General features: G+C 37.6%; 1 protein-coding gene across 1 annotated transcript in view; it reads right to left on the bottom strand.

The window, feature by feature from the left end:
* LOC113113231 (O-acetyl-ADP-ribose deacetylase MACROD2-like) overlaps positions 1–20,503 on the bottom strand; it is a 160,241-nt gene that overhangs the window by 4,810 nt on the left and 134,928 nt on the right. The window contains exons 9-13 of the mRNA XM_026279394.1: positions 20,180–20,224; positions 18,390–18,455; positions 15,193–15,288; positions 13,244–13,318; positions 7,784–7,852 (exon numbers count right to left, since the gene is read on the bottom strand). Of these exons, the coding sequence (XP_026135179.1) occupies positions 7,784–7,852; positions 13,244–13,318; positions 15,193–15,288; positions 18,390–18,455; positions 20,180–20,224 (351 nt within the window). The remainder of the gene's footprint in view (positions 1–7,783; positions 7,853–13,243; positions 13,319–15,192; positions 15,289–18,389; positions 18,456–20,179; positions 20,225–20,503) is intronic.

The following is a 20,503-nucleotide window of genomic DNA, read 5'->3' on the forward strand; positions in this document are numbered from 1 at the left end:
ATGCTTATTTCACAAGCTCTGAAGCTTTGCTTTCAGCCGGAGAGTACATTTTTCGGGTTACGGTAGCAACATTTCAACAACTACAGACGATGACTTTAATGCAACCTTTCAGAACAAGAGCTACCCAGACACTTCACTCTCCCTGGTGGCCAGCCCTCAAATTCTACTGATTTAATGGGGCAAAGCTGCAAGTGATGGATTTGTATTTTGAACGTGAAAAAAAAAGATATCTATCTATCTTTATATATCTATATATATATATATATATATATATATTTCCTCATAGAGTGCCTGGATGAGGAAAGGCGAGGAAGAGCAAGAGCAACCGCCATGATTTCATTTCATTCTTTTCTCGTGGCACCTTAGAGGGAGAAATTGAAACCGAGTGCTATATGATTCAACAACACTGTTTCTATTACCACCCACTTCTGGAAGCAAGTTTCCTCTCTGTTCCTCGCTTCGGTGTTTTATCCATATTCCAGCACAAATGCGGAGATGAAGTAAACAAAGACTTGCACACATGTACAAAGGAAGTGCAGGAATGTACATCATAACATAAAAATATCTAAAGATTCTCAAAACAATTAACTATTACTTGAGAAGAAAAAGTGCATTTTATTTTTTATTTATTTATTTTTACCACATGACAAAATGTTTAACATGAATAGAAAAATACTGAGTGATATACAGTATTGTTCAAAATAATAGCAGTACAATGTGACTAACAAGAATAATCAAGGTTTTTCGTATATTTTTTTATTGCTACGTGGCAAACAAGTTACCAGTAGGTTCAGTAGATTCTCAGAAAACAAATGAGACCCAGCATTCATGATATGCACGCTCTTAAGGCTGTGCAATTGGGCAATTAGTTGAATTAGTTGAAAGGTGTGTGTTCAAAAAAATAGCAGTGTGGCATTCAATCACTGAGGTCATCAATTTTGTGAAGAAACAGGTGTGAATCAGGTGGCCCCTATTTAAGGATGTAGCCAACACTTGTTGAACATGCATTTGAAAGCTGAGGAAAATGGGTCGTTCAAGACATTGTTCAGAAGAACAGCATACTTTGATTAAAAAGTTGATTAGAGAGGGGAAAACCTATAAAGAGGTGCAAAAAATGATAGGCTGTTCAGCTAAAATGATCTCCAATGCCTTAAAATGGAGAGCAAAACCAGAGAGACGTGGAAGAAAACGGAAGACAACCATCAAAATGGATAGAAGAATAACCAGAATGGCAAAGGCTCAGCCAATGATCACCTCCAGGATGATCAAAGACAGTCTGGAGTTACCTGTAAGTACTGTGACAGTTAGAAGACGTCTGTGTGAAGCTAATCTATTTTCAAGAAACCCCCGCAAAGTCCCTCTGTTAAAAAAAGGCATGTGCAGAAGAGGTTACAATTTGCCAAAGAACACATCAACTGGCCTAAAGAGAAATGGAGGAACATTTTGTGGACTGATGAGAGTAAAATTGTTCTTTTTGGGTCCAAGGGCCACAGGCAGTTTGTGAGACGACCCCCAAACTCTGAATTCAAGCCACAGTACACAGTGAAGACAGTGAAGCATGGAGGTGCAAGCATCATGATATGGGCATGTTTCTCCTACTATGGTGTTGGGCCTATTTATCGCATACCAGGGATCATGGATCAGTTTGCATATGTTAAAATACTTGAAGAGGTCATGTTGCCCTATGCTGAAGAGGACATGCCCTTGAAATGGTTGTTTCAACAAGACAATGACCCAAAACACACTAGTAAACGGGCAAAGTCTTGGTTCCAAACCAACAAAATTAATGTTATGGAGTGGCCAGCCCAATCTCCAGACCTTAATCCAATTGAGAACTTGTGGGGTGATATCAAAAATGCTGTTTCTGAAGCAAAACCAAGAAATGTGAATGAATTGTGGAATGTTGTTAAAGAATCATGGAGTGGAATAACAGCTGAGAGGTGCCACAAGTTGGTTGACTCCATGCCACCCAGATGTCAAGCAGTTTTAAAAAACTGTGGTCATACAACTAAATATTAGTTTAGTGATTCACAGGATTGCTAAATCCCAGAAAAAAAAAAAAATGTTTGTACAAAATAGTTTTGAGTTTGTACAGTCAAAGGTAGACACTGCTATTTTTTTGAACACACCCCTTTCAACTAATTGCCCAATTGCACAGCCTTAAGAGCGTGCATATCATGAATGCTGGGTCTTGTTTGTTTTCTGACAATCTACTGAACCTACTGGTAACTTGTTTGCCACGTAGCAATAAAAAATATACTAAAAACCTTGATTATTCTGGTTAGTCACATTGTACTGCTATTATTTTGAACAATACTGTATATATATATATATATATATATATATATATATATATATATATATATATATATATATATATATATATATATATATACATATATAATGTTACTACATACTGTATAATCAAAATAGGGATATAATCTTAATAAAAAATAAGATCAATAAAATTAATTAAATTTTGTTTAATTCCATGTTTAACTATTTGGAAAACAAGACAAAAAATTTAGATGAAGGAAATGTCACACATGTAATGCTCTCAGTTATTCTGGGCTGCGTTTAAAGTCCATGGACAGGCACCAAAATGAGAAAGCAGGCTGTCGCTTGAGTGAACCTGCTAGCTCAATTGAGACTTGGCTTCCTCCTGATGCTCCGTCTGTCTCTTCTTCCATCTAATAATGTCAGGGCTGAGAGGGAGCCCCGCCACTTTGGGATTCTAATAAGCAGCACTGATCAAAACACAACAAACTAGCCTCTGAAAAAACGAGATGCTGGAATTTCAATCAGTGCATGTGCCTGCTTCCAACTGTTGCCCTGTACGTCAGGAGATGCTGCAGGAATTTGCCAGCTCTCTAATTTAGCTTTACAACTGACAACACTATGAGTTCTGTCTTTTGGGAAGAGAGTCTGAGCATGTGCCGTGAAGCAAATAAAGTAGCCAGAGGCTGTCAAGCAGGAAAAAGTGTAAAATGTGACATGTAGGATAGGTGTGAGCTTGAGTCTATTTCTCAAATAAATGTGAGAGAAATAAACGGAATTTTATTTTCTTACCCAGCACCCAATCGACTGAATTGTGGTTTCTGAATCAATCTGATGCTAAGGCTATAGCATCATGCCATCATGATTTAAAATCCTCACCAATAGTTACATATTTGGTGTTTAACATCAGACTAAGTCTTTACAAATGGCCTCAAGCTATGCGTTTTGGTTGTTTATCCTGATTTACCTGACAGCAGTCCACTGGATTCTCTTCATCACAGCGGCTGAGCGAGCTCAATATAGTCTGAGTTTTCTAGTTTCGATAAATTTTCGTATTTTCTTTGCTTCTTATGCTTCCCTTGAAATTAACTGCACTTAGACGTAATGAAAGTTTGATGGTCTCGTTGTGTGGTATCTTTACAGTCAATGCCGGGCAACTCACAAAACAGGGAAGATGAAACAAGTGAGGAAGGAAGATAAAGGGAGGGAAGTGTGATGGGGGGCTGGAGGGTTGGGGGTTGGGGGCATATGTAAGTCATATTCATATTCAGACAAGCAGAAAATTAGATACTCCACCAAGCATTTGCTCTAGAGATTGTGAGGGGCTTGTGGTTCTATTGTTAGGCAGCATAAATCATCTACCCCACCCAAATAATGACCGGTCGTGTCCGGCAAGCATCAACATCATCCCTCGTCCACTCCAAATTCAACAATGTCGTTACAGACAAAATCCCAAAGCAGAAGTTTAGTCATTATGAAGTAATCTTCAGGATATGATACATCTGGTTACTGGAGACTCAAATGGCGGTGCCGGATGAAAAGTTTGGCCAATGTCTTTAAAAAAATGACCATGGTAGCTATCAGGACTATTCAGATGCGCTATTCAGACCTGAACTGACAATAAATGTCTTTCAAATCCTTAAATTGTAATTGTATTTTAGGTGGAAAACATGAAATAGATATAATTATTTTTAAATAAAGGAAGTAGAATTACAATGAACTAAAGAAATAAATAAAAATCATATAAATTGGATAAAAGAGAAGGTTTGCCAAAATACATACATACATAGGCTGCACTGTTTTCACCATTGAATACAATAAGATATGTTTCTTGATCACCAAATCAGCATATTTATGAAGAGATCATGCAACACTTAAGTAATGGCTGTGGATTTGCAATAGATTACGTCCTAAAATATATTAAAATAGAACATATTTTAAATCGAAAAATATTTCAAAACATTCAAGTTTTCACAGATTATTTGATCAAACAAATACAGCCTTGGTGAGAATAAAAGACTTCTTTAAAAATATGAAAAAAGTTACTGACCCCAATCTTTTGAACAGTGGATCAAATTCTATAGAAGTTGTATTTGCAAATGTCAACAGGCACATAAATGTCCAGTTAATTTCTGTCGATGCAGCTGGACATTATATTAGATTATTTTAGGAGGGCCAATCATCCGAGCCGCTTCAACAGAGTTTGGGAGAGAAATTTCATTTATAACCTTTTTCCCTTCACCTGGATTGTTTAGGTTCTCAAGGCCGTTTGACTCTCACAGTGTGTAGGAAGCTCAAAGCTGAACACAAACAACCAAACCAATAACCCCCGTCTTAACTGCGGCACAGGCCCAGTGTAATCGAACCAGCGACTCACAAAGGCACCTCGCCTGATGGTTTTCACATGACGCTCAGGAGGTTAATGGAAAAGAACTCAACTGAAAGGAGAACAAGAGGGCAAGCTTTCAGCCGTCCCCACATTCACAAGAGTAAAAACCGCTCAATATCTCACAAGTCAAAGACATTATCTTTCTGTCCTTCACTTGAAGGTGTATGTAGATGGTATGTTTGGTTTACGGAGATGATATAATGAAACAAACTCTTCTCATCTGGAAAAAATGAGCAGTGTAAGCAGCACCTGATATCTCACTGTAGGTAAAGAAGCTCAGGGTGGTCTTCAAGCTGTGCTTTCATAATCTAACATGTAAAGAGCTGTACTTTGCAAGTGAATTGCCACATTTTAGACCAAAGTGCAGCTTTTGTAGTGTTTTGTGCCAGGTAACAGTAGAGTTCAGCTCATCATTGAAACATACATCAATGTAATTCCAGGCCTATTCATGCACAACAACGGCGGGCGACCTTTTCAAAGAGCCAGACCATGAGAGCTAATGAAGCACTAAATGTTGAGAGCAAACTTAATTTCCATATGTAAATATTCAAAGGTTGTGGGGCGAAGGCAGACATATTTTCTCTGGAACAACACCGAGAAAAAAGAGAGAAACATTCTGGGAGGCACTTGATTGTGTGTGAGGATTTTTTCCTGATTGCGTCGCTGTGTGATGGTTGAGCTTCAGACAATTAGAGCCAATTAAAAACGTACTGAGTCGAAACAAACCGGTGGGGAGGGGTTCAGTGTAAATACCACAGATCCTTCTCATGCACGTTCCTCTGTGAAAAGCCAAGTGGTTCCTCTCATCTGTATTCTGCCCTCTCAAAGAGAAGAGTGAGACATACGAGGAAGGGTTTCCACAGAGCCAAGTGGCATTGTATTACCAGCCGCATTTGCCTAAAGTTACAAGATGTGCTTTGACAAGCTGCCATTGTACAAGGAAGAGGTCCTCTCTAGGTCTGAAAGGCTTCCAGTTCTCATGGGCCAAGAAGGCTATGCTTGGAAAAACAAAACAAAACAAACAAAAAAACTGTGAAAAGAGAACATGGGGTCACCTGGTTTAAGGGTCACATTGAAAGCGCTGTGGAGAATTGAGCAGGGAGGTTTGTGGCAGGTCAGTAAAGCAAATTAGCAGTGAAGGGAGGCGAACGGTAGCCTTTTTAATGTGTTACTTGTTGATGTAGAATCCATATGATAAACTCATCAAGTAACATGAGTCTGAAGTGTGATTTCACAGCTTAATAGCAATATTTCACCCAAAAAAAATTCTGTCATCATTTACTCACTCTCATGTTGTTACAAACTTCAACGGAAATTTTGTGTAATGCACTAGTTGCTATTTTCCATCCAAATAAATGGGTACAAGAGTTTTCAAAAGCTTCAAAAGGTTGTAAAAGCACCATTGAAGTTTCATAAAAGTGCTCCATACACACTGTATTTCAAGTCCTATTTTGTTTTTCTAAATAAAAAATAAATAGTTTAAGTAGTTAGAGAAAACGTTCTCTTCTCTGCTTCTCAGCTCACAAAACAAAAAGGGATAAACAACATTGAATATGAAGGAAGAAAGGGTGCTTTCACATCTCTAGTTCGGTTCATTTGGTCCGAACCAAGGGCAAACAATTATACATTGTAGCATTTTTCAGCTTTTTTGGTTCCTTTTCACACCACACTGATTGTTTTGGTTCGAACTAGTTGAAACAAACCAAAATGCAGTCACATGACAACATCCATATCACTCATTCACCATGATGTATCTCCTAAACTGCTTTTCGATTGGTCAGAATTTATGTGGGGGAAAATTCTAACATAAGAAAAGAAGCCAGCAAACAACACGGAGACAACACAACTATGGAGAGATGACTGCGCGGGGCTGGTTTTGTCCCTGGCCATAATCTATTACATTGTTTGTATACACCACAATATGCAAACAATAAATTTCTATAATGAAGTGCAGATGCGGCTTGAAAACAACGTTCTAATGCACTGCAAATGGCGAGCGGGCATTGCTCGTAACTTCAAGCGGAGTTCTGACATGCTCAACTCAACATGCTCAACTCAACTCTGACATGCTCATGGTCATTATACCAAATTTCTATGAGGCTTCGCACCTCCTCACTACTCCGAGTTTGTCCATGAGCTGCCATGCTAAAATGCAAACTGTCAACAAACACTTCCTCATCCCATAATGCACAGCGCAGCTGACTACGGCAGCTGGTTTAGTCCAAAAATGATCAATACTTTTTGCAGTTGGGTCTGTTTAAGGTCGGATCACAAACGGACCACTCCAGAGTTCATTTGAAAGCGTACCGAGACCACCTCTTCAAGCAGGTCTTGGTACGCTTGTTTGGTCTGCCTTTGGTACGCACCTGAGTCCGATTGCTGCTTTCGTACCTGCCCAAACAGACCTCACCAAAGGGGGAAACAAACTCTGGTACGATTCAACCGAACTAAATGAGGCAGGTGTGAAAGCACCCTATGAAAAAGGGGGTGTCCCCTTTGCCATGACCCTAAGATCCTTAAAACACAACTTTCAAAGGTAGCAGGGCCTGCTGTGGAAAACCTAATGAGTGATTTAGCATAATGTTGGGTCTGCTTTTGAACCTGACCCACCACAAATGCTATGGCATGAGATAATTTTTTGCCAAGATACAGCAGCAGAAAACAGGATACAAAACCTTGTTGTTCATGTGCACCTTCAGACCTTGCTGGAAAGATATTGAGAATATAAAAAGCTAAATTCTTCACATTTAAACATTCATATAAATAAATGTTTAATTTCTCAAAAGAAACTTCAAACTGTTTTGGGGTCACAAACACCACACAATCCATATTTTCCCCATACATTACCATTCAAACGTTTGGGGGTTTGTTAAATTACTTTATTCCTTCAGAAATCTGAAATATGCATATTTGGAAACAAATTTTACTACTATCAATGCTGATAACATTTGTGCTGATTAACATATTCATGGAAACTCTTGTGAATTAAATATGTTTTGCTCCTAGCATGCATCTTGCATTGCTCCTCTCATAAACGTAAAATAACGTGTTGAGCTTTACCGATGGGAGATTAAGGAATATTACACAGAAAATTTTGAAAAACGATTTATCACATACCCTGAACCTCCATAGGAACCTCAGGTTCCTGACTGGTGTCTGCTCCGGTGTCGTCACTCTTTCTTAAATCTATTGACACAGAGAGAAGGAACAGAGAACATATTCTGAATATGATGGCCATTAAAACAGAAAAGAATCAACAGTATACCCAGTACTAGTTTTCAAAGTGAAGTCACATAATTTGCTGTTCCTGCCAAACTCTCCATGTTTTTTTCTTCTCTCACTGTTTTCTTTTGTTTAATATGCATTAAAGCACTTAAATTCTTTGTGACTTTTTAATGGATTTTTTGCGCCTTTGCAAGGAGAGATATGTTAGAGGGACAAAATGAATAGGCATGAGCAAAACAAAATTGCCATTATCAAATATAAACTCGGCATCCTGTGCCTCAGCACTCTTCACTTTCGTTGTGATTTGTCCTGCCTCCATATTCCTCGCACACTCCCCAGAACCCCCCACCCCCTGTCTGGAGGGCTGTGGGAGGGACGAGCTCGCTGATCAAAAGAAGATCTTCAAAGCCACAGTGTGAGAGTCGTGCTCCTTCCGGCTTATTTGAGTAGGACTCCTCTTCTCCTGCATTCTCCCTGCTTTGATGCTAACAGGGTTGAGGGCCATAGGTGACTACATAATGGAGAGCACACACAATGCATTCTGGGTGCTCTGTCGGGGCACAAATGACAGTCGTATCAGGTCTGTTTGAAGTCCAGGGTCCATCAGTAGATGGTTCTGGTGGCTGAAGAGGGTTTGTGATGGTCATATTTATATGTGAATTCATACAATGGTGACGCCTCTACATGAAAGCTGTAATATGGCTTGGTTTCCATTAAACCTGTCCTCAAACAAAAGATTAGCATGAACAATGGTGTGTTCATTATAAATGTATAAAAGGGCAGATATTTTTTTATTATTATGATGCTAGGCCCCTTACTTCCAGTGAAGGGAAAGCTTACTGTTTCAAGCTTAATGCCTAATACCAAGACATTCTGGACAACGCTATGCTTCAAACTTTGTAGGAACAGTTTGGAGGAGGTCTATTCCAGCGTGACTGTGCCCCATTGCAAAGCAAGATCCATAAAGACAGAATATTTGCAATTATGCAGAAAATTTTGCTGATGCCTGGCTCTTTCAAGGCCCACTGAAATATTTGAGCCCAGGGCAATAGCTAATTGTGCTGTCATATGCCCTAGCCACAGGCTGACAGAAACTCCCTGAGCTTAGCCTTCATATCCATAATCTACTCAAACACACAAACAAAAAGAGAAAGTCACATTTAAACAGCCAATTAAAAAGGCTATTGCCACTACCTGTCTCTCCACCATGTAAAGACTATGGATGGCGGATCAGAGGAAGTACAAAACAGGGGTCCATCGAGAGGGAAGTCACAATAGAATGAGGAAGTGTGACCTCGATCAAGTGATTCTACTAAAAAACAAATGCCTTGAGTGGTCAATGTTTTCCATTTCACGCAACAGAAAGATGACAATCGGGAAATAGTGTTGGGACTTTGAAACTAGGGGCCATATTTTAATGAGTGCATAGTCTAAAGTACACGTCTAGGGTGTTACCAAATCCACTTTTGCTAGTTTAACGGGAAGAATGGTTGGCGCGCCGGCACATGGTCTAAAAGGGTTGTCCATATTCTGCCCCTCAGTGGAAAATGCAGGTCATTACTGGAAAAGCTACACTTTTATAAAACCAGCTGTGTCAAACTGCTGAAAAATAAATATAGCTACTCTTCACCACTGGGGAAAAACCTGAGAATAGGCCAACATATCAAATTATGTGAATGATAAACAAACAAACAAAAAAACTTCCTCTGCTGGTCGTTGAAGCTAGAACGGAGAAGCTAGAAATGCGCAGGGCTTCAACTCAAGCAACAGATGGCCACGGCAGATACTGTTGGGTATCTGCCTCAGTGCCACATTCTCCAGGAGGCAGTGAGCGATTGGGATGGCGTCACTATCACAGCCTCGAAAACTTGGCCGCAATCAATAGTTAATACACAAGGAACAAAAACCCAGGAGATCCAAACCCGGGCAACTTTACATGGAGACTCCTGAGGGTGTAACTTCAAGAAGTAAACAAATAAATAAGTGAGCATAGCCCTTAAATAAACAATGATTTATTCTGATGATTTCCTGAGTGAATATAAATTCTTATCGGAGAGACAAAAGTATGTATGAGAATGGCTGCTGTGTGATCTCACTGCAGTGGATGTAAGACAGAAAATTATGAATATTGACTGATGTCCAAGAGTTAAGCTGGCAAACTACTCCATTTTAGCCTCACCATGTCATCAGAGAGAAAACAAAGTTTTGGAGTGAGTAAAAGAAAACATAAAAGTCCAAAAAGAAATAACTCAGAGCTGTCTTCCCCTCGCTGAGAAACACTGATTGCCCACTGTGCTTGAGAACAAAAGACAATGGGAATGAAAGTGTGTGTTCTTTCAGTTTTGTCTTCTCTCAAGTTTATCCTCACACAACCTTGGCTTTAATAATTCTAAGACCTGAGCTAACTTTATGCAATACAAATATGCACAGGCAAATGTTTCTAGCCACACAAGCTCCGTTTCATGTTACTCTTGCACAATAGAAAAGTAATCTGCAAAAACATTTAACTACTACAAAATGCCAAATGTTTATAATTAGCTCAATAAATAATATAATATCTATTAATTTACTGTAGCAGACATATAAAGGTAACTCTATCGAGTATATAAAAACGTGCAATGCATCTGCGAAGCATTTAAAAAAAAATCCAAACAACTTTCTCAATATGAAATATCTAGAACTGAAATAAGACTGAGATATGAAAAATTATTCATATATAACAGGCAACAAACATCACTCCCCAAAATAAAGAGGATCTTCAATTACAAACAGAAAACACTGAAACAAAAGCAACATATAATATAATACATATTGGAGACGTTTTGTGCATATTTTATATTATAGGGATACATGATTAACAGTGGAATGTTCAGATCTCAGAACGGGGAGGGGAAAAATGTAGCATTGCCGATTAAATGGAGAGGGGCTCATGCCCCCCATTTAATGGTTTAATGTTTCAAAATGTAGAAATGAATCCATAAATATTAGTATTGTAATTTTAAAATTTAGTTATTTTTATTTATTTATTTAACATTTATAGCCATATTGATATATAATCACAAAATTTGGGTCAAATTGTGCAGCCCTACAAACAAGCCATTATATAAATTATCAATATTATATACAAATTTGAATAATATTTTTGTTTAAAATGCAACACATCACAACTTCCAACCACTTTATTGACCGATACATCATTACATCTCGTTTTTGTTCTTGCAGAGCGTATTTCTGGGCTTACAGCTTTCTTTACACCCACCAACTCTTATTCTCCTAAACCACTTCTAAACCGACTGAAGCGGACTGACACGGCACAAGGGATCCTTAACTTGCCTTAACCTAAGATATTTTACACCAGTCTAAAGATCTACCTGTTCTCCAGCCATCATTTGAAATAGTCTGTAGTTGATTCGCTTGAACACCGCAACATCAGATTTAATCAGGCAAAATAAGTCTTGCAGTTTGTAATATGCAATCAAAAAACGACATGCAGGAACAGGCTGAACCTCAGTTGGTGCGACAGAATGAAGCCCCCCCCCCACCTTCATCAGTCAGACAGTGAGAGATGAGGAGAGAAACTCTGATTGGATTCAGAGCCACTGAGGCTCAGCAGCCGTCGCAGTAAATCTCACCTGCATGCAGGCAAAGAGGCGATATCGACTCCCAAACCAGGAGCCGCAATACACCACAGACACAAACGCCCTCCATTAGCAAAGCCAGACTTATTCATAGGTACCTTCAGGCTAAGATAACTTTTTTTTACATTTATGAATCTTTCACAAACTTATCGAGTCAACCGTGCAGAGGGGAAAAGCATGTGAGCAAGTCAAATGTGAGATTCACTTAAAACACAATTTCAAAAAGTAAACAGGTCAAGGCATTTTACAGAGCAAACTATTTTAGGTTTTTAATATAGATGCAGACTTTCGAAACTACTTTCTCGAGCTGAGGGCTCCTTATTTGTGTAACTCACAATCATTATAAGACTTTATAAGTAACACAAGCCGACACACCTGCTTAAAACTGGCAGCAGTGCCCTAATGACCATGTGCCAACAGCGTTCAGAAAAACTCGGCTGAGGTGTTATGAAAGGCTGTTTGTGTGTGAATGTGAGCGTGTTTTTGCTAAAAGCACCGTATGGTGAAATGCTGAGCTTGGCTTTATCCTCTTAATTTTGATCCCTCTGTTGTATTGATCTCACATGCTCTGTGTTTAACATCTGGTACTGCCACATTTGTGTGTGTGTATTAGTCTGTCGCTTGTGTCTAAATGGGGATTGTTATCCATTATCTGTGTACATGACACTTTTATCAAGTTTTGTGTACACAAATAGTGGGCATAATTAAATGAATGTGTGAACACGTTCAAGACATGGTTCTGTGTGTCTATACTATTGTATGTGTGTCTGGTTATGTTTAACCTTGCTTTATATTAAGGCTAAATGTGGCACTTTAATTTACTTTAAATAGGGTATAAAGTAGTGGTGCATTTTTTTTATTTTTCACATGGCCAGTGAAAGAAATGCTTAAAATTTAGAAAACAGGTTTTTATATTCTATTAATTTTATGTGATATTTTTTTTGCCAACTTTATACCAACAATTTTACCATTTAAAACCAGATATAAAATAAATAAATAAATTGTAAATAAATATTCTAAATTAAATAATAATAATAATAATTTAATGAATACAATATAAACTAAATAAATTAAACATAATAACATATAATAAAAAAAATTATAATTAAAATTATAACATTAATTAAAAAATAAAAAAATAAAACACTGTAGAAAGGTTAAAATAGTTGCAAATTTAGCCTGTTGTAGTTTTGCCCAAATATTAGTTTACAGGTATTAATAAACTTACAATATACATTCAATATAAATTTGTTTTATAAACTTTTATGCAAGTTATAAATTATACATACAATACAATTACACTTTATATTATTTACATAATATTTTAATAGTTTTTACAACATATACAAGTGATTTATCTTCTAAAGCTTTAAACTCATAGCTGACCCAAAAATGAAAATAGTAATGATTAACTCACTCTCACATTATTCCAAAACATTGTTCGAGAGAAGATATTTTGAAGAATGTTGGTAATACACTGTTTCGGCTCATATTTATTATTAATTTTTTTCTCTATAAAACGGGAATCGAAAAAATATCTTCACACAGAAGAACGAAATGATGATTAATTATATAATAATTAATTATGATGAATTAAAAATCATTTTTGGGCAGACTATCCTTTTAAAGAAAGAAATTGGACACCAAAGTATACAATGTAATGTGTCATGTACATCTTTCTCTTTCTTTAATTAAGTGATCATACTAGTCTTACCTTCCATCTGTTGTCCCGCTTCATCAGGCTGGCCTGTCTGCGTCTTCTTTTCTGGGCTATCCCCTTTCACTTCCCCTTGACAGAACAGACAGATTAACATATTAATGGATAAAAAACAAACAAAAAAAACAACAGTGTTAATCCAATAACATTGTCCTTTCCGATTTGCTCACTTCTCAGAAAGCTCCATTCATAATTCATCCAGTTCAGAATTACCGTCCCTTTATTTCCTCATTCAGACCCGGCAGCTGGTGATATTACAGTTATATTTTTAATAATGGGTCTCCAAGACAAATTTAAAGCCATGCCCTCAAGATTGAAGGAGGACAGCCTCATCTGAGGATAAGTAATCGATCAAGGAAATGGCAAAAGGAGAAAGCAGGCCTTGATGATGCTCATCTGTTGCCTATGGTGCTGCACACACACACACACACACACACACACACACACACACACACACACACACACACACACACACACACACACACACAGGGCGTATTTACTATCTGCCAAATGCAGGAGAAGTGCATTAGTCTTCTGGTTCTCCTGTATGAAACTTAGAAGATTAAAACACGACAGCTGTTTCTTTTGCCCTCTCATACTGCCTCAAACGGCTGGCAGCTTTTTGACAACATATGCCCGTGAGAAAACACTATGGTGTGTTTTTGTTTTCAGTTTGTAAGTTGTCTGCATGTAACAAGGCTGTGCGGTCACAGATAGCAGGCGCGTATTAAGACGTCAGTGCTTTGTATGTTTGGTGAGTTAAAAAAAAAAACAGTTAAACACACTCAAGGCCAGATTTTAAAAACTGTAATGGCTTTACTACGAGGATTTTCATGAGAAATTGAGCGATAAAGAAATTCCTTGGCATCCCAGCTGCTAACCAGCCATCACGACGGACTCTGGAGATGCTTCCAATTTCTGAACAGAGGCTTTTCAGAAATGTTTATTATCTGCATGCCTATACACAGAAAACAATCAATCAATACACATTCAAAAAACAAATGCCTTTTTTGAAATGTCTTTCACATCTTGATAACAGGAATAGAGACTTCCAAGCTGTCAGTTCCTTTAGGAAACCTACTGTATAATGATTTTAGAGGGCTGCTGAATGCCATGATGAATGCAATTACATTTAGATAACAATATCTCACCTCAAACTGAATTTCCATGATGGAAAGACTGCACAAGCATACATTTTCACTAAACATTTAGATTTTAAATGATGAAACAACAACTTTTTTTTCGGTTTGGAAAACGTTGCATCCACTAAAAACCCGCTGGTTAAAGTACATGAAAAAAGGGGCTAAGGAAATACATTTTGAGAAAAGGTTAATCATTTGTTTTCAGATGCCACAAAATGTAATCATTTGTATGTAATCCCATTCATTTTTAATGGCTCAAGTGTGGAAATGCATTTTAGGCCATTCTCATAAACATAATTCCTCATAAAGTGAACAAATCTCACTTAGTCCATTAGACATTCACTGACAGACTTTTGTCTTTTGTTATGAATTAATTTCATATACCAGCTCCTCAGCTCTCCTTTGATTGGAGTTGTTATAGTTATCAAGGCACACATGCCAGACAACTGTCCGCATCTAATTAAACTTTTAGTGAATTTAGAGCAATTTGACTTTACCTATCTATAGATCATTACTGGCCTTATCAGAGAGAGGAATAACCAGATCCATAATATAACAAGTGTTAGAGATACAATGTTGGAGCCAGTATTGCCAGATTATACCGGTCATGCTAATTATTATATATAGACACTTTTTGGAGGAAAAGGATCTACAAATCTCCTGCTATTTATAAAATATACACATCACCTTTAACACTGTTTTATGTGTCTTTTTTATCTTATAAACCTAAGCTCTTATTTTCTGTGATCTGTCAGCATTGACATGTTTCTTCACCAGCGTGTGTGAATGATGTTTAAACCTCACCTGCAGCTTGCGGGTCTTCTCCCGTGCCTTCCTGCTTCTCTATCTCTTGTTCGCTCTCCTGTTCAACCTTCTTCTCTGCTTTTGGAATCGCCTCTGCTAAAAGCCAAAGAAACACACATAAATAACACGGCAACTGAGAGATATGTGCGGAAATGCCAATATCAATTTAAAAGAAAAGAAAACATTACATAATCTGCAAAAAAAAAAAAGAAGAAGAAGAAGAAAAAAAGAAAAATAAATACTGTATGCTTTGACCAATATCACAGATTATTGAGCTCTCTGTGTTGAGTAATGTATCATGGGTTAATACTAACAAACACAGAAGTAATCATGTTTTATTAACTATTAACAGACTACAGTATTTGCTGAATTTCTGTTATTAGCATTCTACCGTCACACAAACTGCCTCCTTACTGCAGAGTTTAAGACTTGATTGACATCTTTACAGTGAGAAACCAAGTAAATGTGGAAAGTGAATGCAGATTTTCAGTCCTTCTCTCTCTCTCTCTCTCTCTCTCTCTCTGAAGGAATCGCTGTAGGCGTTTAATTGATCAGTGTCGGCTGGTAAAGCTTGCAGCACATGGGAGACAGAGAGCCTTTCTCTGGTACTCGATTGGATGCGGCAGATGTTCTTCTGTGTGTGTGTGTGTGTGTGTGTGTGTGTTGTGGATTTGTATGTATGGCATTGATCATGGTTTAAGCCTCTGATAAATCATGTCCTTTCAGGTGCACTCAGGGTATAAATATTAGAATGTGTCAATCTATGTGTGAATTACTTAAGCAATACGGATTAAGCCTTGCATTAGAGCTGATGTCTTACAGTTGGATGCTGTGGAGAACTAAACCAGTTTTGCCAGCTTGTTGACATTTGTGGAACTTGTTGAATTTGCTGAAGATTCCATTAATTTGAAAATGATGAGAAACTTCACCAGAATTGACATTACTCAGCCTTCAGTGAATTTAACCTGTCACTTTAGTGGGCTGTAGTTGGCTTTTAGTGGCCAGGATTGCAATAATTAAGAGTGATGAAGAAACATGTGAAATGTGACAAATGTGCTTGTTATTATGAACGGTGCATCTTCTTATGTCACCAAGGCTGGCTCAATGAAATATTATAACAACTTAAAAGAACTATTTTCTATTTAAATACATATTATATATGTAATCTGTTCCTGTTATGGCAAAGCTGCATTTTTAAAAGCCATTACTCCAGTCTTCACTGTTGCATGATCCTTTAGAGATCATTCTAATATGCTGAACTGGTCAAGAAACATTTCTTATGATCAACAATATTGAACAAAAATCTGCTGCTTAATTTTTTGTTTTGTAAATAATTGTATTATTATTATTGTAAAACTAAAAAATGCTGTCACATAAAAAATATTTTAAGCCAATTCAATTAATAATAGACTATAGTTTAATTTTATTGTGTAAATAGCCAACATGTCAGTAAAAAAAAGGTGAAAAGGCCCCACAGCAAATCACTATACTCACTGAAAACGGGTATAAATGAAAGGAGTGTGCTATATATTGTGAGATGAAATATTGGTGGATGAGCACTCAGATGAACTTGATGAGTTTTAGATGGTGGTTTTAATGGAGAGAAAATAGGCGACCCATTGCTTCTTTGGGATGAAATGGAGCAGCTGTTTCAGCCTAATGCCTTTAATTTGTGTTTGGGCTTCTGTCCCTCCCTCTCCTTTTTTTAAAGGGATGGAGAGTCAGAGTATCCATCTGTGTGGTTACAGCTAGCACCTGTGTCTGCTCTGGAGTGGGATACAAGGCCGCAGAAGACATCAATTTTGCCCTTGCCCTCGCCCACACACAGATACACACTACATCAGATGAAAGACACAAAACAGGATTTGAATGCATACGTGTCCACCCTGACTCCATCTGCGTGGAAAGCGTTTGAAGTCGCAGTTCAGAAGGACACAGACACGCATTCACATAATCAATGGAGGAGTAGGAAGTGTGTGGGGTAGTTTGGCTGTATGTGAAAGGCTCATATCACACCACCTGGGCAATATGAAGCCCTGGAGGCCTCCGTCCCTCACTTACAGTATAGATACAGAGACTCGTGTAGCGTCCCGCAGGAAAGTACAATTTATATCACCCACACACACTCATAGCAGCTGCCAGAGGACTCTTGATCTCACTGCATCCCAAGAGGAGCCCGGATTGCTCACTTTATTGCTAATTTTTTAAGTAAATGTATTTCTGCAGTGTGGGAAAGCTGATTTCAAATATTAAATCCAAGATGTCTAGACGGTTTTATCACTTACTGTCAGTGGTGCAGGATTTATTTGAATATTAAAACTGGTTTTTTTTTACCTCATTTCAAATCACAGGTAGTAAACAATATTGTGGGTAGGTCTGCACAATATATCATGCTTGGTGAAAGATTTGCACGTATGCTTATCGTAGATTGTGAATGCTGGATATGTCATTTTCTGTTTTTAAATACATTTAAAATATTCACCTTAAACACCTTCATTTCCTTTACTGCATCATATATTGCATTTTCTTCTTCATATTGTGCAGCCCTAGTTAGGGGGTTAAAAACTGATAAGTTTCATCAACTTTGAACACCAATTGTTGTTCTTCAAGAACAGCACAGTCGATATAGACACACACACACACACACACACATATATACTCCACATATATATACTGGAGTAATGACTGCTAAAAAAAATCAGCTTTGCCATCACAGGAATACATTTCAATTATTAAAGTTATCTTAATATTTGTAATAGTATTTTGTAATATTACAGTTTTTACTGTATTTTTGATCATAAATATAGCCTTGGTGACCATAAGAGACAGTGCAAATTAAAATAACTGAACAAATCAAAACTAGAAATTGTAAAAATGGTTGTTCCCTATTAGTTTATGATATCTTAACTTAAAAATAAATGTTCCAAAAAGGTGTTTCTGCAGTGATGCCATAGAAATACTACTGTCCATTTGTATAATCTAAATAAACATTTTTTTCTCTATAGGATATGTTGTAGCATGGAAAGACTCCTTGTATGTTAAAAATGCCAATAAAGAATCAGTATTTTTAAGAGTGTATACATTAATGATGAATTATAAAGTGTTATTCAAAAATATTATCATATCTTACAGTCTTTGCTTGAATTACAACCAAAAGCTAGAGCAAAATATGGAAGCAGGCACACTGGAGATGTTACCTCTATGGTCTCCCTTTTCAGGAGGTTTGAGCTCCTCGTCCTTGGTTTCAGCATCAGGGCTCTCGCCTTTGGAAAACACACAGACAGAAAAACAATTATAGTCATCTCAAAAAATATCCGGACACCCTAAAGACCCACGTGTACCTTTGAATGACAGACACCAAGCCAGAGACAACAGTATGGGTGTCGTTCATTTTGAAGATAAATTGCTTATTTTTGTCAAGCTTGGTTTGTTTTTCCTGCTGAAATGAGATGTATTCAGCCAGAGTATGAATTTTACTCCAGTGGCTGTGTGCTAAACAGCTTGTGCATGGAGGAAAAATTTGTGCACACTCTTAATCAGTAGGATTGTATGCTGTTTGCACACAGATATATGGCCACATAGTGAAAATATATAAATAATGTTTACACACACATACAAATTAAAAGAACACACAGAAATATCACAGAAAAACAAGTGAACGAACAAACAAAACAATGCAGATACATCTTTATGTGCTTGTCGGCACTCGTGACTCATGCGTCGCAGGTGCTCAGCACTCAGGTAAATTCAGATTTAGCCTCTGTCTCTGCACAATCTCCAGCTCTGCCTCACCTGGTCTTAAAAACCTCTCTGTTTTGCTTTTTCTCCTGGGAGCATAATTGCAAGTATCTATGGCTCTTGGGTTCGGTCCAAGCAGAACATTTGCTTTGCCTCCTCTGCCTGGCGAAACTACTATTAATAATGCTCATAGCTGCATCCGTCAGTGCCGGTAGAGGAAAAGTAAATAAAAAGCTGGTGATAAGGATGTCAAAAAGCACTGGTACTTTGGTACCAAGCTGATAATCCAAACCCAAAACAAAACTCTGGCTTATGAGTTTGCAAATATGATTCAGAGCTCTGCAGTCAGAGTGACATTAAGTGCTCGCTCAATGCTAGCCGAGCAGAGACAGGCTGTGGCTGGTTTTGTCCTCAGGGTTTGAACGCAAAATTGCGCTACATGAATATCCAGGGGGAGTCTGGCCATGCTCCTCTGAGCGTACTGTATGTGTGTGTGTGTGTACAAGCAATCATTTCAGCGTGTGCAGTGGTGTGTGCCTGTCGATGCACATGTTCTGATGTCTGTCTGTGTACGTTCGTGTGGATTGGAGCGAGGTGTCTCATTAAACAGATGCACCCCTAAAACACACACACACACACACACACACACACATGTGTCACGGTAGTAACTGTATCTGACAGCCACTCTCCCTGTCCGTAATGAGCCAAGTTCAAGGACAACAGAACCAATCCAGATCCTTCAGTGAATGTGTACAGTGTGACACATGAAGCATGAAGACTGTGAAGAGACCCAGAGAGTTTTCTCACTCACTAGCATGTAGACTCCATGTGTTTGGGTGAGATCTATGCATACTGAACCATTTTGAATGTCCTCTGATTCCTATTGTTCTTGACTTGGCTACAGGATATGATGACAAATCAGGAAGTATGTAGGAGTCTGAAAAAGTATTGGTAAACTTTTAAAGACTAAAGTAATACTTAAATATGTGTGAATGTCAGATAGTGAACCAAATGACGTCAAGTGAACCACAAAGTGTCCAAATACTAATTTTTAAAAATATATATTTATAATATACATCTTGTTTTGTTAGTTAAAACCTTAAAAACTTATTTTTGTTAAATGATTTGTAAGAAAAGCATGCTATATTTCATAAGATTTTAGGGGGTACTGTATGTGTTGGTAAGCATCATTCCGTTGGTGCTTGTAGTAATCTATACTAAAATTTTTAAAAACAGAATTATGACAAACCTTGTGGCTCCTGGCTGTCCATCGTCACATCCTTATGGGATTCCTCTGAAATTAAACAAGAGAAAAGCTTAATAACAAGATTTATGTCTTTCTTCTCAAAAAAGAAAAAAGATAAAAAAAGTTGTGTACTTTCATCAGTCTGTAGTGGCTAATCCCATATTAAAGAAGAGAGGATGATTGTTATGTATCAGTTCCTGAACAGGAAAGACTCCATCTGATGTTTGATTAGCCATCAAGACTTTTTCTTAATGGTTCACTGAGGAAACTATCAGAGATTTTGATATTAAAATTTGAAATTACAGATTATTTAATCCCATCTTCATT

Source organism: Carassius auratus, chromosome 13 (genome assembly GCF_003368295.1).
Source record: "Carassius auratus strain Wakin chromosome 13, ASM336829v1, whole genome shotgun sequence".
NCBI lineage: Eukaryota > Metazoa > Chordata > Actinopteri > Cypriniformes > Cyprinidae > Carassius > Carassius auratus.